Source organism: Geospiza fortis, unplaced genomic scaffold (assembly GCF_000277835.1).
Source record: "Geospiza fortis unplaced genomic scaffold, GeoFor_1.0 scaffold112, whole genome shotgun sequence".
NCBI classification, from domain to species: Eukaryota; Metazoa; Chordata; class Aves; order Passeriformes; family Thraupidae; genus Geospiza; species Geospiza fortis.
The window spans coordinates 17,071,385-17,089,715 of record NW_005054298.1 but is presented as its reverse complement, the minus strand read 5'-3'; the positions used below and the strand labels follow the sequence as shown (position 1 = coordinate 17,089,715).

The 18,331-nt window shown below is 37.0% G+C and overlaps 1 protein-coding gene across 1 annotated transcript in view; it reads right to left on the bottom strand.

Annotated features, from left to right (window-relative positions):
* Positions 1-2,056: 2,056 nt before the first annotated feature.
* The window catches only part of XIRP2 (xin actin binding repeat containing 2), a 39,403-nt gene continuing 23,128 nt past the window's right edge, over positions 2,057-18,331 (bottom strand). Inside the window, exons 4-9 of the mRNA XM_005416083.2 lie at positions 17,473-17,609; positions 15,046-15,177; positions 8,748-8,814; positions 7,933-8,066; positions 4,299-4,432; positions 2,057-3,422 (exon numbers count right to left, since the gene is read on the bottom strand). Of these exons, the coding sequence (XP_005416140.2) occupies positions 2,453-3,422; positions 4,299-4,432; positions 7,933-8,066; positions 8,748-8,814; positions 15,046-15,177; positions 17,473-17,609 (1,574 nt within the window). The 3' untranslated portion in view covers positions 2,057-2,452. The remainder of the gene's footprint in view (positions 3,423-4,298; positions 4,433-7,932; positions 8,067-8,747; positions 8,815-15,045; positions 15,178-17,472; positions 17,610-18,331) is intronic.

Here is an 18,331-nt window from a genome sequence, read left to right as displayed (position 1 = left end):
GTGCACATAAACACCACCATTTCACCTTCAAGATAATTCCTCTTTCCTAACTAATACAGCCAAAACCAATCTTCTATCTAATCAGAAGTTTTGAGAAATGGGGGAGATTTAACATTTGAATTCATGTAGAAGTCTAACTATGCCAGTCAAATTCCCTTTATTTTCTTCAGGCATTTTGTTGTTGTTGTTGTTGTTGTTGTTGTTGTTGTTGTCGTCTTAGCAGGAATTTTGTTGATGTTATTTTTAGTTGTGTTATCTACTTATAAAAGAGAGCAAAGTCATTTAGTGCTATGTAGTAATCTCTTGGCTTTTTAAAAACAAATTATGATGGTTACACTCAAATGGGGGAGCAATAACAGAGAGAGAGAAATCTTGCTGAAATGATTCTAAGGTGTTCAAAAGCAGCTATAGGCTAATGCTTTTAAATAAAGTTCTCAAATATGGTGGTATTGGAGTGTCTTGTGCAAAAGGCTGTTCTTGTAACATTAATTTAAAGAGATCTTCTATTTCTGCATTTACTGAGAATACTTTGGAGCAATATACTGTTGAAGTATGCTTGTGGAAAAAATGCTATTAATAGTTTGCTGATGTGTGTCTGTAGTTTATGGTTGTTTCTGTGTAGGTGTAGAGGAATCACATGTGGATTTCCCACTTACCCACAACCCTGTTGCTTTGGGCAATGAGTTGTAGTACAGATAATGTTTTGTTCTAGAAGTCTGAGGCACACTTTCTTAAATATTTTAACATCAGCTTGTCAGCTGTAAATTATTTCAAATGCCTGTCTCTGTTGAGTCCTTCAGGAATTATTTTGAAAAATGTATTTTGATTATGATTCCTTTTCTCTCTGACACTTCGGTTTAAACTAGCCATTGCATGAAGAATTTCACAAACTATTTAAGGAAAATAGTATGTATAAATTAATCTTTAAAAAAATCACAGAATATTTTTGTAAAGTGCTTTTTTATTATGCATTGTCAACAGTTAAATGATATGTTGCTGTTTCATACAGGATGGAATAGTGTTAAGTGAGCAAATGTTAATCCCTAAGTCTAGGTTTTATGGAAAAAACTGCTAGATCTGCATAAGTTTGTACAGGTTTAAGTGTGACACTGGAGAGGTGCTTCAGCTAAAATGACTTTGAACTAATTACTGAAACAACCTCTAGCCTTCATTGCCCAGTGTCCCCAAACCCTATTTCAGTTCTATTTAGGATATTTGGTTTTATCCAATGTTAAAATTTACACACTTTTTTCTCCCCCGTTACTCAGTATAACTTAGTAGCAGCTCTAGGAATATGACAAAACAGTGCTATTCACCAACCAGCTGTGGTTACTATTCAATAGTGATCCATTTCAAACTAAGTATTACATTATACTGCAAAAACAGAAACAAAAAAGATTAAACCCCCCAAAATCTCAACCAAACCCCCAGATTTTCTAGCATGAGCTAACACAACCAGTGTACATAATATGTCATGGAGCAACAGCTCAGTTAAAGTAATAACACATTAGAAAAAACAATAAAAGTATTTTTCTTCCTTTGTGCACTCCGGGTGCTTCACATCTGAAGTTGTTACAAGTAATAAATATTGAAATGGATTATGTTTCTCCAGGACAGTGTAATAAAATATTCCTTGCAATGTTCAGAAACATAGAAAAACAAGGGGTGTTTTATAATTACAGATGGAAAAAAAAATCTACATCTTCATTGTCTTAAATATAAACTAACTGAATAAAGTCTGGCTATTACAATCTCTGGATATTAAATTCTTCATGAAAGACTAAAATAAATAGACTGACGAAATACTTATTTATGTCATACTTTGTAATGAGTGACAAACGTAGCTGACCACTTGGATGTTTTATTAATTTTCATCATAAAATCTATTTTTTAAAATTTGTTCATTTGCAGTAAGCCATTTGAACTTGACTTTCTTGCCTTGGAATGATGAAACAGCCATTTGTCTTGAGCTCAGTAAATCTAAGCTTGTATTTGTGTCAGTCTTTGCCAATTGGATTATTTAACTTTCTTGACAAGCGTTAGTATAATTCAGTTCTGTATCATAATTTCCATGTTCTTTTGAATGTGGACTGCAGGATTTTCTACTTACATCTGCAGAGTCTATTAGACCACAGTTTAAAACCAGGTTGTTTTTTTTAAGAAAAGATGCCTTCAGATTGTCAGATAAAATAGTATTTAGCTTTTTGTCTTTTTTGTCATATTCTGGTTCTTCTCCAGTGCATAACAACTCAGTATCAACAATGTTGTGTTAGTTGCCTTCTTCAAACTGAACGTGCTGCTAGTACGAGACTTGTGGCATGTGGCATTGTTATTAAATTGAGCAAGACTCTCAGAAGTAACAGCATCTTCATCTTTTGAGTTCTGTTCATCCTCTGCAAGTACAGTATCACTAGTATAGCTCTCATGAGGTCCATATATCTCATATATTTCTTCATTTCCAGACTGTGTCCAGCTTTGCAAAGGCATGCTGTGATTCAGAGCAAATAGCATGGCTTAATGCTGTCTTTGGGGTGGACACAGCTGAAAGTGTTGTTTTCTGTGTACAAATATTTCCATGTGAAAAAGTGGCATAATTATTATTGTTATTCAAGTTGCATTCTTTGTGATTCTTTTGTACTGTTACATCATCAATGTTAGTAACCTGTACAACTTCTGAATTATCAGTTTCATTAATTTGTTTTTCTTGCTTCCTCCCAGTACTATGCACAATTACATTATCACCCTTATTAATATCCTTTCCACTTTGCTCCCTATTCTCTGATGCTTCTAGTCTATTCACCTTATCTTGCACATTCCCAGCTTCCTCATCCTTTCCATTTTTCTTTACTTTACTGGTATTTGTACACTCTTTTTCAGACAGAGTGGATGAGTGTTGATTTTGTTGTGAATTTGTGTTGGTTTTTTTATTTTGCTCCATTACAGTGGGATTTGTCTGAGATTCCTTTTTGTTGCCCAGAGATTTATTTGTATATAAACTAGAATCTTCTTGAGCAAAACCTTCTGGGGGCCACTTTGACTTATTTACTTTAGCTGATTCTTCAATAGAGAATGTTTTCTTAGATGTTGCATCATCTGTTGAAGGAGGCCATGTCATTTTTAATTTACCTCTTTCTGTGGTTTTCAAATTATTATTCAAAATGTCAGGATGAGCACCATCAGTACCTGAGTACAAGCCTTTATCAACTTCTGTAATTGGTTTAGGATCAACAGGTATGCTATTAATGGGATTTGTTTCTTCAGCTTGAGTTTTGTTAATTGAACTAAGGTGATCCTTAGAATTCCATAATTCCTTATGCTGCTTGTGTCCAAAACCTTCATCATAATTTCCTTTTGATTTGAAAAGTTGCTTAAAATGGGGTTTACAATATATTTTTCCATGGAGAGATGCATAATTTCCCAAGCTGCCAAATGGAAGAAAATTTGTTTTATGCTTTTACATATAATAAATTACCATACACATCTCCCTTCCATCCTAAAATCTTTACTTCTGAATTTCCATACAATTTCAAAGTCAAAATGAAGGAGAAGAGTCATTCTTGGTGATTTAATAAACTCATTTGGTTGTTGCACAGAATAAGCTTCAAACAGAAATGTTCCACAGCACTTCTGGGCTTTTTGGACCATTTTTCTTCATCTTGTTAAAGTCCAAATCCTCAGTTTTTCTACAAAGTAGCAGCAGAATTTAGTCTTTGTGCAAATTATAGAAATTTGTGTTTGATTTATATTTGGATTCTTCTCCCAAATGAAGTAAAGGAAATATGTGTAACTAACCCAGAGTGTGTTAATATCAAAATTGTTGGTCTTTGCAGTCAGATAGGGCCATAAATTCTACATTTTATATGAAGGCTACAGACTGATTTGCTAATGCAGAGAACCATCATAATTCATTTTATGAATTAGGAAAATTAAAGAGAAAATTTGGTGTTTTGAAGATATCTTAAATTACACCTGAATTCCTGTGTGTACTGCTTCTGTTTCATGCTGTCCTGAAGGTCAGCAACAGTCCATAGGAAGTAATATGGGGAAGAATTTGGAAGGTTCTAGGATGGAACAGTTCTATAAGAAATTCTGTAAGAAATTTCTATAAGAAATTTAAAGTACTCATTCCATGTCACAGTGCAGATGTTAGGAGCAGAGAAGAAGAGGAGAACTCAGGATACCACCCTGTCAACCCAGCATCTTACAGGCTGAATAATCCTACAGTTGAAAATAATTTTACCAGCTGTACTTATATTCAAAAGCAGGGTTGTGTGAGTGAACATGCAGTTACTTCTTACCTTAACTGACTGCCACAGTGGTGACATCGGAAACACGATTTGTGAAAATTCTGCTTATCAGCAACAAGACATTCCATGGGGTAAACTCTCTGTTGGCAGAGTTTGCATGTTTCATATTCCAGAATCTGCAGTTTCTACAACCATATATTAAAAGGTTACAGATTAGTCTAAGCCACATGTTATGATTTGATTTGAACAGTATCAGTCCATATATTTTGTTAGAACATTTTCCATTTTCTGTTAACTGGTATCTCAGCTGTTTAATGTAGGGCTTCCTTTTTGTTCAACTAACAGTAATACTTGGAAAGTCAAAAACTACTTACCTTTCCCTTTGCATGAATCCATGCATTTGAAAGGACTTTACCAGGTACAATATCTTCCTTTTATTTGTAATAACTAATTATTGTGTGAAAAGTAGTAGAATAATAGAAGGTTTTCTAGTATAAGTGGAGTTGAGTATAATGTATGTACAATCTTTGAACGTACAATGAAAGATCAATTAGTAGGGATGGATGTTTGAAATTCTGATGAGGATTTTTTGCTTAGCCATGCCAAATGCACAAAAGGGGTTAGTCCTTTTGTGGTAGCCTCCAGACTGCTCACTCACATGGTCCAAATATACTATGGACATAATTATTTGTGATTTTTACAGTTGTAGTTGTCAGACCTGATACTTTTTTCAGTTCAATTTTAATACTAAGGTAGCTACATTTATATTAACAGCTTTATAAAGTCTTCTTTGAAGCATATTTAATTATAAAGAAAACTATTTCTCTGTAAAGTACAAAACATGAATAGAAAGTTTCCTACCAGTGAGGGGCATGCATACCAGAAAGGGGCAGTCTGTATTCACGGACTGCTTGTGAGCCAAGCACCAGGACTCAGCTGAATATTCTTAGGTATACAAATATTCTGAATGTAGAGAGGGATGAGAGGAAGGAGATAAGGTAATTAGGAGGGGGAAAATGGTGACATGTATCCTGGAAAATGGTCTCATTGAATGGTTACTTAGCTTAGTTGGATAGTTGATAGTGAGAGTTGTGCTTCAGAAGGCAAGGCAAGAGAAGAGGAAAGCAAAAAGGGAATTTAAGGGAAATTTATCCCAAAACAACTGCAGGACTGAATAGTGAGGCAGTATTCATCTCCTTGAAATGGAAATTGAGTTGTGAGGCAGTGGCACGGTTTTGGGAGCAGCAAGGCCTGCCCTGTGCTGGGCACAACCAGGTCTGGATGCAGTGCGTGACGGAGCCGCTCAGCCATGCTTTTCCTGTCTCTGGGAAAACGTGTTCCAAGAAGGCAAAAAGCTGCACATGCAGCCAGTACTGAGGGGAAAAAGGGTCAGAAACAGCCCTGTGAACATCAAGGTCAGAGAAGAACAAGGGGAGGAGGGACTACAACAGAGATGCCCCTGCAGCCTGTGGAGGAGACCGGAGGGGCAGGTACTTCCCTGCAGCCTGGGGAGAGGACCATGCAGGAGCAGTCATCCAGTCATGCACACTGCAGCCTCTGGGGAACGCCACCATGGAGCAGGTGGGTATTCCCAGAAGGAGCTGTGGCCACACTGAAGCAAGGGAAAGGCATGAGAAGGAAGGAGCTGCAGAGAGGAACTGGTATGGACTAACCCCAGCCCCCCATTCCCTATCCCCTCTGTGCTCTGAGGGTGGGAGAGGGACAAGGAAAAGGCAGAAGTAAAGCTGAGACCATGAAAAAGGGGGCAGGAGGGGAGGTGCTGTAGTGTTTGTTTCTCACAATCTGAATCTATCTTAATTGGCGATTATTTTTTCTCATGGCTACAAAAGTAATTGGTAAGTGTCCTTATGTTGTTCCTTGTCTTTACATTGTTCCATGAGCTTCTTCATCCAGTGGGATGGTGCCTGGAGGAAGCAGGTCAACCCACCATATGTGAATGGTCCTACAAAATCAGTGAGGAAAAGGCTGGTCTGCTATTTGGGGTCATCAGAATTTACCAGAAAGAGATTAAAAAGAAAATCCAGAGGGTTAACTTTTAGAAAACTCTCTATTCTGCTGGAACTGGGTAATTCTACTCACTTCTAACATACTTGCTTTTACTGAGACTATTTGGGATGCGGTTTTCTTCATAGCAGCCCATGCAATGAATGCTGTTTTGAATTTGGGCTCAAGTGCTACTAACACGCAATGTTTTATCTGTTGCTGAACAGTACTTGCCCAGTGTCAAAGTCCCTTCTTCCTCCCACTCTGCCCTCCCGCCCTGTCCCAAACAGGTAGACTGGGGATGTGCAAGAACGTGAGAGAGCACACAAACAAGAGAGCTGACCCCAGCTGGCTGGAGGGATATTCCATAGCATATGGCATCATACTTAGCAATAGAAACTTTGGAGGGAAAGGAGAAGGAAGAGGGACATTCAGAGTGTTTGTCTTTCCAAGTCACAGTTGTGCATGTTGAGGCCGAAGTGATAGACATCAATTCCTTCTTTTGCTTTGCTCATGGCCCAGCTTTGCTTTCTCTGTTAACCTGCCTCTGCCAACAGGCTCTCCTGCTCTTGCTCTTCTGATTCTTTCTCCCAGCCCACTGTGGGGTATGGGTAAGTGGGTGTGGACTTAGCTGGCAGCGAGAGCCAGCCCACCATGTGAAGTATTTTATCGGATAACCACTAGGCTGTGCCTCATTTTACAGACTCACAACCTACTCATGTTTAATTCTGCTCCTACTGTGATTAGAGGTAGCACACCTCTCATGGTGCACAGTGCTGGGAATCCCAAAGCAAAGCTCTCTCTTCAGGAGTTTTGCTGGTGCAGGAGTGTTCAGCTTTTGTTCTGCTGTTTCCTCTGCTGTTCAAGCATAAGCATTCAGTTCATCTATCAAATGGCTAAAGTTATGGCAACATCTGGTCTTCCTGCAGGATCCCATCCATTTTCAGTGCCCAAAATAGATGCAAAAAAGGAGGACACTGATGTTCATCTTTCAGTAGCATATGTAATATTTTCTATGTTTCAAATGCATAACTTTGCAATCTAAATGCTATCTTAATATAAATTTTTAAGTAACACATGCACCAAAGAAAGAAGTCATGCTTAATTTTCCATGTTTACTTCATATTCAATTACAAATATATATATATTAACATCAAAGAGTTAAAAATTTTGCTCAGTATGAAACAAATAATGGGCTTCAGCTCTTTAACAGACACAGAGTGGCTTCACTCCTTAGTGATGTGAAACCAGGACCCTGACATGTTTCATTGCCTAAATTCAGACTAGAGCTTTATGAACTGGTTAAATCACCTAGCAGGAAACAGCAGTTTATTTTGTTTTGGTTTTTTTAAATTGCATAGTAATTTTTAAACCATTTCAGTAATTTTACTGAAACAGAAAACCCACTGAAACATAGTTCACTTTGTCTAAAGTCACATCTTGTATTTTACTGAACTAAAAATGGATGTGCAAAAAACATGAGCATTATTTTGTCTCTACAGCTGTTTTATACAGACATTTTACTTCAGTTTAGAGGATGTTGTGTTAATTTTAAACACCACTTCCATAAGTTACATTTTTAATCATAATTATTCAAAATAGAAAATCAGACAGCATGACAGACCAGAGTCTTAACTTCTAATTTGCATAAGGAAAGATCGCTCTTATTAAAAATACAGACCTTTACTTCTTTAGCAGATGTTGTGATCTCTCTGTCAGAGTGAACAGCCTTTTCCTGAGCTGCCTTCTCAATCTGCTCTTTTAAAATCTGTGTTACAGTCTTTGGGAGCTCTTCATTCTGAGCTGAATTGATTACTGCAATGGGAAGAAGAATAAAAAAGATTGGTTTTTCTTCAATCTGCGTTTTATGAAATTGATTTTATCAGTGAATTATAAAACATTAATATCTTGGGAAAATTGTGTTTAGCCTTGTGGAAGACTAGAGAGTCACTTGATCAGTACAGAAATCTGTAGAGAAATGTCAGAATAATTGTTAAGGGACATGATGTAAACTACTGTTTTACCATACCTGAGTGGTGTGGCAGGGCCAAGGGGTGACTGAGGTGTGTGGGACAATGAAATGCATGAATTCTTGTTCAAGCGCTAAACTGCAACAGCACTGTCTTAACACTGTGATCTTCTTCACTGTGATATTCTGCAGATTATTCAGGTCAGCTACAAACTGAACCTTGCCCATCCACAGCTTTGTATGTACAAGGGCTGGTGTTTGCTTATATTTTTCAGAAAAGTTGTCAAGTCCCCTGTTCGTTCAAGCAACTCAGACCATACTTAAAACCACATCCTTATGCAAACATAATCTCTTCATACTGAATTCTAACTCCTTTCTGAAGTCCCACTGAAGTTCAGGAATGAGCTGTGCTGAGAATTGGAGCAGTGTGTGTTTTCATGTTTAAATGCTAAGAACAGTACATTTGTGGGAGTAAAGGCATTTGCCATTGCTCATTTGTGAGCATTTATTCTCATGCCACTTCTTACCTGTGTCATGCTGAGTGAATGTAGAAGCCATTTTCATTTCATTAATAACTTGCTCGTGAGGAGAAACCTGTGCACAAAACCTTCGCTTTACTCATGATTTAGTGCAATGCCTAAGAATTTTACATACTTCTGAAACCATATTTAAAATATTTAATCAACGAAAAATATGAATGTAAATATAAAAATTATCACAATAAAACAATAATACATGAAAAACATGTAGTGAAACACAGGTAAAAACTATTATGCACTGAGTAATGAGATAAGCTCTCAGCAGAAAATCCAGATCTTGCTGTACCAAGAGGTAAAGGAGGAAGAAACAAAGTGTATCAGTGTAATTGTCCAATGATATGATTACTAAATGATATAGTTACCTCTTTTGTTTGAGAGACTTCTGTCTGACTTTCTTTGGAGGTCATTTCATTACGCTCAGCTTCCCTGGTGCTACTTGATACTGTGTGGTGCCTGCTACTTGATGTTTCCTCAAGACAAACCAAAAACATTCACATTAACAGCTAATAGTAAATAAGATTTTTTTTTTTCCTGAAGGGCTGTCAGAAATTAGTTCTAATGGAAATGGTGTAACTAGAGCAGCCATTTTACAGCAGAGTGCCATTGTTATTATCTTTGAAATTTATTGCTATCAACATTGAAGTGGCTTTTTTATAACACAGAAGAGGTCACGTCTTTGTTACTGCAGCAAGATGCTGGCCAGCAGATATGGCAAGGTGCATGAATAGATAAAATGCATAATTGGACTGGGAGGCGACAGAGGTTACAAGGAGTAACCAACTTGTTGCCTGGCAGTGGACATAATGCTAATGCAACTTTTTAAAAGGAAGTGTAATATGTCTGTATGAGGTGATGACTCCCTGCATATACTGTATAAAGTTCTTCCAATGCAAAAATCATGCTGAATTGCAATTGTGAAAAATATGACCCATAAAGTAACCAAAAGATCCTGTAAAATACACAGAGTAGCACTGTAACTACAAGTCTGACAACTGCAGTGTAATGAACAGAGTGTATCCTTAGGAGTTTAAAGCACTGTCCAAGATGTCTGTGTAAACTGATTTCTGAGGCTGTGTTTGGTTTGGCTTCAGATTCCTACAGTGATTTCTTTTCTTATTTGAAGCCTGCCATCGAGCCTGTGTTACATCATTACCAGTGACTATGGGGTACTTTGAGACTTAGTGATTAAAAGAAATCTGAAATATTGGTATTATTAAGCAGTCCTGGGCTTCCTCTCCCATGCACATAGAGCCATCTAACAAATAATTTCACTCATGTCAAATTATATTTTCTTCTTCATTTGTTAGAAGGAAGCTTGTCTGTTAGTTTCTACTGATAATAAGCTTTCAAATGAAAGGAGCTTCTGGTCCCTCCAGCAAAACTTCCCAAATGTTCAATGTAACTTGTACTGGAATGGAGGCAGTACTGTTTCTGAGACTGCTGGTGTACATCTAGTGCAACATAGAGCTCTAAGCTTCCTACATCTCAAGTCCTGATTACTATTTGAAATTCAGTTAATTGTGGGGCAAGAAATTATTTCTTTCTCTTAGTCATGCCATGAGAAAGCATATATTTATGGAATTTATTCCACCTTCAAACTAAGGAATGCTTACATAGCTTGCATCTCCATTAATACTTCTGGTGAATCAATATAGGGGTCATCTGCTGCCTGGCCTATGATTCCTGCCATGCAGTGGGCAGCAAGGGTTCTTAGATCTATGGCAGAGAAACAATGAGCATTCCCTTCATGGGCTTTAGGAATTCTTTTCTGCTTCTGTGTTGCCAAATCCTGTTTCAGTTATAAGATGAATTAAAATTGTACAAACAAAGGGTAGAATAAATTTTCTTATTGCTGTCCCAGTAAATGATTTAGTGCACTACCAGTATCAAAAGCAATCCTGTCTGAACTGTTGGAGTGCATTGAGGCTTGAGGAGAACAGGTCACAGCGTGTCCTGCTTTTACAGGATGTCCTGTTTTTCACTTGCAGGTTCTGTGTACATAACACTTGTGAGGGAGCTGCACAACATATGAGGAGATGCCGAGCTAACCATGTATCAGGTTGAAAAGAGGCAGTTCGAAAAGAATGAAGTGAAAATTTTTCCATTTATTCTCTGTTTAATGACTGTGGAGGTGTATGTCTAATATGCCTTTTCATTCTATGTGGATATGCTTTTAAATATATTTATGCATATATATGCTTTTTCATTTAAGATATGCTTTTCTGTTCTAATGTGCATGTTTTAGATATGTAATTCAAGCTCTCATTACTGGAAAAGCTCATTCATGAGACATGAAATATGTTCAGAGTAGTCATTATGTGTCCTTTGAATGGTGTGGGGCATTAAAAAGAAATATAATTAGACTTAATGTAGTCAGGAAGCAAATCTAATCTGAATGTCACTACTGCTTTATTGCTGTAACTTTGGTACTGCTTATGAAGTAGTTGCCATATTGCAAAAGACCATAATAATTCAATGCTATAGGAATGGCCATCAAAAATGCAGCCCAAACATTATGAGCCAGATTTTCATGATATAATTATGCAGTCTTTTTCTGGGCATGCTGGGAGGGAGAGGGACGTGGAGGATTTCTTATTTTGTGTGTCAGTCAAAATGGCTAATTGAAATTCCTGTAACAGGATGTTAAATGCTGTTTGTTTATTACTCTGAACAAGTGCAGCATTAGACTGCCTGTGGTTTCATCCCTCCTCTATAACTGCCAACTGTTGGATATAGTATTACTGTAGGTAGGATTAATTTAGTCTATCCCATTATGGTTTGTGGCATGTTTTGTAGATCCCATGGACTTTGTAGTATATTCTATAAAATTGGTCAATTACATTTTATTTATGGCATATCATAAGTTTCAGAAAACCCTGTCAGCTGGGTGATTGTTGGCATGCTGCTTGCTCATGGACACTTTCTTAAAATTTTTAAATTTTCTTTCAGACTTCTTTATCTTCCAGTCTCTTACATTTGTTTCCCTTCACCCTTTGTGTGGGCTGCTGGCCTTCCTGTGCACATCTGCATGGTGCTTAACACAGAGCACTGTAGAGTACTGATGTGTCTCTGTGTAATAAGGCACTCTAACCTAAAACAATGCTATTTAAAAATAAACATGTAAGTCCAAGAATAAGTCTGTATAAGTTTTGTTAGAGGAGTGTTTTTTTAATATAGGCATTCAGATTCTGTTACTGAAGGGAGCTGTAATTGCTACACATGTTTTATGTTAGTGGCCCATACAACAACTTTAGTGCTTCTGTACTGCAATAATTTAGATAGAACAATTACTGATAATTCAAATCTTGGCACATTTTCCAATAAGAATTCTGTGTAATTTAGACCAAGGTTTGCTATTTTGTGCTGATATTTTTAGTTTTCTTCTGTTCTAATAACAATTGAAACATACTTTCTCTTTCAAAAATAGAATTGTTTTTCAGCTCAGAATACGTACACTACATTATATGTAAATTTGCATATAACATGTATACAGTTCTCTGTCAGTATGTATTTCAAGGGGATCAAATGGCTCAGAGGTTCATCCAAGCACAAGAAAGACTTTTACTATCTCACAATTGATATGTAATGTGCTTAGTTGAACTGTGCATTATGGTACAACATATAATTATATCAACATAACATTATATCAACATATAATCTGTCAGAAGTTGGCTAATATAGTATTGTTGGCTAGTAGTTGGCTAATATATATTGCTAATATCTATTGGCAAATTTAGAACTTTCTGTTCTGAATGAACAGTATGTACAAACTTGTAAGCAGCAGTGGAAGTAAATTGTGATCCTGAATCTTCAGTTACAAAGTTAGTGACGAAGAATCACTATTTGGCACGGATCTTCATTTCTTCCTCAAAGCAATACTTTTTTATCTATTTATGTTCTTTAGCACAGTCTCACTGCACATCAGCTCTGTGAGCGTCTTGCAGAAATTTCATAGAAGAACTTCATATATCTGCACTTCATCCCTATGATTTGTCAGCCTTGCTTATTTGTATGTATATACTTAGGGTGTCTTGGGCACTATATGAAAGATTTTCATAAAAATATGAGGTTTTCACCATTCACTGACATTGTCCCATTATTCAGTCTTACTCTCTGCAATTACTAGAAAATTGGCAATTGCTACAGTAGCCATCTTAGAAATTTCCTCTGGAATGACTCAGTGAAGGAGGGGTAGCTATGCCTGTGTCAGTTCTGACATTCTGTACTGAATGGGTGAGTGAATATCAGATGTTTTCTCTGCATTCCACTCCTTTGCTGTGTTGGAGGTTCAGCTCACTTGCCTGCAATGGCTCATTTCTGACACGGGGCACTGAGGCTGTGCCTGCGCCATCACGTGGCTGAGCTGGGGTGGCAAAGCACTCCAGGCTGGCACCTGCCCAGGTGTGACACCAAAGCTCATGACCTCTTCTCATCTTGGTGGCTGAGCTAGCAGGTGCTCATGGTGCCAGTGGTCAGAACACAGACCAGGTCTCTGATCAGACTCTGGTTGAGTTCATGAGCACAGGGCAAGTCTGTGGTCAGCTTTCATTGCTGCTCACCATTTTGGACCTGAGTGTATTGAGCTCTACTGGTATTATGGCACCTATTACAAAGAACCAATTTCCAGTACAATGTAGAGAGCTATGAGTGATGGCTGCTGCCTGAGAAAAACAGGAAGATGAATAGTTATTATTTACATATTTGATGACAATATTTTGAATTAAAAGTCATGAACTCTTTATACAGTAATTGAATGTGTAGTAGAATGTTCATCTATTTAGATTACTTTTTAAAAGTTTAATTGCATCCTTATTTTATCTTTGAATAATAGTTTGAATTTATTCAGATCTGGAGATCTGTCTTCAAACTATGTGTTTTCTCTGTTTTGCCCCAGGATGAATTCAGTGACCTTGAATAATCTTTCAACTACTTAAGTGTATAATCCCATTTTCCATGAAAGTGCAGTTATGTTACATAGAAATGGGATTTTATGGACTTGCAGTAAGTTATTTAACCTAAATTTAAAGATGGTTCTCTATGGTCTGAGTGATTTCATTTTTCGGTGTGTGTGGCTGTTTCTGCTCATGATTTGAGAAAGCCTCCTTGACTAGCCACAGAGGAAAAATATGTGGATAAATATGCTTTGAGGTCACATCTTGACTGGAGAAATGGAATCATTCTAGTGGCTTTGTGAAGAGATGGATGTCCTGGGAAAATGCATCTAGACATCGGAGAAATGAAATTATTGGGTTCTGCATAAGAGAAAAGTCACATAATTTCTGTACAGGGCTCTGTATTCCTTCACTCAGAAAACTGGCAGGTAGAGTGGGCCGCATCATCTGAAAAGTATGTACACAGCACTTCCTATTAGCACAGATTATGCACCATTGTGGGTATGTCTCACTATGGCATTTTTCAGCTTGATTAAAGATGCATTAATACCCCTGCAGCAAACTGAGTCTTCTTCCCTACAAACCGGAGGTTTGCTTGTTGTCTGTGCAATTTGTTGATATAGATATTAATGTATAAGAAATGAGAGATTAGTGATAGATATGATGATATTTAACATTGAAAGAAGCCTATGGCAAAATGTTAATGTGTCTTTTTCTACAAAGCTGGGAGAACAATATTGCTTAAAAATCTCTCCAAGAAGTGCGGGATGGTAAAGAAATTTACCATTTTTCAGAGTGCACAGGACGGATTGTACAGCATTTCATTGCAGGGGATTTCACGTAGTACAAAATCGTTATCTCCGACAACAATTTTTCATGGTATAGTCTAATGAAGCAATGAAATGTAAAGGTCTTTTGTCTGAAGTAACACTTAGTTACTGCTTTCTTCTACTTTCATGTACTGTCTGGGCTTTTCTGTGCAATTTTGGATCTGTCTAGGGAAATTTATTAGATTTAATTCAGTTGAAGCAGGAAACTCCTTTTGAAAGAGAATGACTTAACATCAAGTGCAATAAATGGAAAATATCACCATGACACATGATAATGTATAAATCATAGTCTTATAGACAGGTTTTGGTATAAAACAATGCTGTAGTAATAATCTGCTTTACTCAAAGTCTAGTTGAGTCTAATCTATAGTGAGTGTTCATCTGCATAAAAAAATATATGAATCCTGTGATACATCTCAATATAAAATCCTGTGAGTATGAGCATTAGAGAAATGTTGTCTTAGTCATAATGAAAACTCATCAGTAAAGCAAGCACTCATATTTTTTTCCTCAGTTATCTAGCAGGGCAGAGCTGATTTGTTAGTATTAAAATGCTGTTGTTACCTGTGGAGATCTATGCTGATGCTGGTACTGAACAAAGCTCTTTTTTGGAGACATCCTTTGTACTTTCTCGAATTGTTTCCTCACTGCTGCCAGGCCACCAGGCACAGTACAGAACTTGGTCTTCTGTGAACTCTAGAGTGATAAAGTAAGACCAGTTGTTTTCTCTTGGCACAGAAAGCATACTTCTATGACCTTTTTTTTTTTTAGACTAGTAAACAGCAGTATGCAGAAATGACTCAGAGAATCATAAATACTGGTTTTACCAAGTTCATAGACCACTGCACAAGAGGCATACTTGATGATTTAGACAACTTAAGGGTATGTTTGGCCTGGATCTTGAGCACCAAAAGAAGCAAGTCCCATCTGCTTCACTGGCAGTAACAACCCTTTTCCAGAACAATCTTTCTGCTGTTCCCTCTTCTACTTGTCTCTTCTGAATTCTGTGGCGTTCAGAGTTGCCACAGAGGACCAGAGTTGGTCCCCTGTGTTTCCAGTGGGTATTGTTGAAAAACATGCAGAGACCTTCAAGCAGGCCTTTGTGAGATGACCTGTCTTCCCCAACAGCAGTAATGAAGATCACAAGAGGGCACTTACCCTCAGGCTTGCTGTTCTAGTTCTGTCTCTTTTGTTGTACTTTTTAGATGGTATTGGATGAAGATTTCAGCATTTTAATTTATTAATCTCTATGCAGAAAAAAGCCCACCCAAAAATCAGGAATACATTTGTAGTGAAGCTATTAAGTAAAGTTAGATTTACTGTTAATATATGAGTAAGTAAGACCATAAAAAAACAGGGTTTGTTTTTTTTTCCCTGTGATGAGGACTGCATGATTATATATGTACATGGATATATGAGTGTGGAAGGTAATTGTTTTAATGAATTAACATTTCAGGCCCACCTTAACAACCATTTGGAGATATTTTGAACAGGGAAATGCAATTATGGGTCCTCTAATGAAATGTATTAATTCCCTTTCATGAAAGGGAATTAAACATAAAGTTCATTTTTTCAGGCAACCATCCATTTCAGCAAGAAATTGTGAGATGTTTCTGAGTGTAAATGAAATAGTTCCTATGTGCTCAACACAGGTTGGGTCAGGCTTCATGCAGTTCTTTTCACTGTGAGAGAGAGAGTACTAACTTCAGCAAAGTTTCTAGTTGCTGGAGTAGAGAACTGGGACCTTCTCAGACAGGTGAAATGCAGGAATCTGCTCCAAATGCACACCAGGCAGTTGGGTCATTAGGCAGTAGTTTGTTGGCTGGGAAACACCTGGACTCTGGTAGCTGCTTTCACTGTGTGGTTTCTGGATTATCCACGCACCCAGAAGGTCCCTTCAGGCAATGCCAGCCCCTTTTTCCTAGACTAAAGTGCAGGTAAGACTGGGAATCCTCTACAACTGTACTTGCATATGGATGAAGATAATGTCTGGTGAGAGCTGAATTGTAGTCCTTCTTTTGCCAGGTATGGTCTGTGATTTACAGAATTACTCTGGCTAGTTTACAGTGAGAAGCAGGTGTTCTTTCCAGGTGCTGAAAGTGCAGTGTAAACAAAGACCATTGTCATTCTCACATTAGAGCAAGCCCTCATAATGCCTTCATTCCTTATACAAAGGATCTGAGCTGCAACTTCTAGCTCGGATTTTAGGATATGGTAAAACCACACTTTTTAACCCTTAGTGTTTCTGCAGAACTGAGGAAAATTTTCCTGGCTGAGATCTGAAGACACAGTTGTCAGATATTCCTGACTGATAATTCATTGTGTAGTGAGGAAGTCTATTTTAATAATTTACAAATTCTGTTAACCAATACATTCTGTGCTACGTGGTATCAATACTTTAAAATTTGCAGTAAAATACTTAATCCTATTGATAGACATTTAGAGAGAGTTGTAAAGCAAAATTAAAAAGTTTTTTTTTTGGTAACTACTCTTTTATATAATGCTAATTTTAAATAATTTTATTACAAAACAATACTTATTCATACACTTTGTCTCATAGAGTTAGTATTTTAAAATGCAGCAATTTCAAATTCTTTAGTTTGAACAGCAGGAGGTCTAAACTTAATGTGCTTTTGAATATGATTTTATTATTTAGTAATAATTTTTGTGATGCAGAAGCTGCTGGCTATCACAAGTCTATAGCTCTAATAAATGCAGCTCATGCAACAGTGAAAGAAAAACCCAGTCCTTCTAATGAGTTAAAGGGAATTGTCCAGATGACCTAAGCTCCATAGCATGAAAAGTCTCTCTCAGCAGAGATAGAGACTGATGGATCAATTAGTTTGCTGAGGAGGTCTGTTAATGTAGGTGTCAAATTTTGATCTCCGTAATGGTCCATCAGTCAGCTTGGGTAAATAAAGAATGGAGGATATGTCACTGTGCAAAGCAAATGGAGAGGTAGGGGAAGGTAAGAAACCATTGATATCTTACATGGGCAAAGGACACAGCAGCCTTGTACATAGCCATTCTTTCTTTAAAGGAGACAGTCTCCTGGAAATCCAGCAGTGTGTTATCAGCCCTGGGCGTGCTCTCTTTAGATAGTCCTCTTACAAGTTTGCGAGACTCCACTGTAAATACAAACAGACATGGTATTTTCTAAGAGGAAAATAACTACATTATTCTAAATCTTGAAATAAAAGCAGTAGCAGAAAGAAGTAGTATCATCAATTTTTAAACAAGTTTATCTTATTCTCAACTTAGAGCTTAGAGAGTACAGAAAAAATTAAGTCAATGAAACTTTTCAGAGTGGGGGAAATTTCTTGGGTAAAAGCAATAAGCATTTTTAATTAAAGAAATATAAAATTTAAACAACAAGCATAGTATTTTTTGATAGTGTTATATTTGTATTATTTCATACTGTAAAAAGTAATTTTAAGTACTACAAGTAGTTTATTATAATTAGATATATTATGTTCTAAATAGCCTTAGACTTTATAGTATTAATTTGCTTACCAGAGTCTGTTCTGAGTGTATTGCAGATTTCAGTTGTTTACTGATCTTATAGTAGGGTATGTTTTAGTTGGTTAGTATTACTAAAACTTTATAGAACATTATCTCCATTGCTGACTACATTTTAAATTTGTTTCAAGGTGTGAAGAGGTTATAGACTTATCTAGAAGTATTGGTAATTCAGCTGCAGTGCTTGTGGAAATAACAGAGCTCAGAGGATGCCTGAAAAAGCAGCTCTGAGTTATTAGCAGTAGGGGGTTCTTCTGCTGCTTTCTGCACTCATTTGACTGTGTCAAAAGAATTCCATATACCCAAAAAAATGCCTTGAACTTAGTGTAAA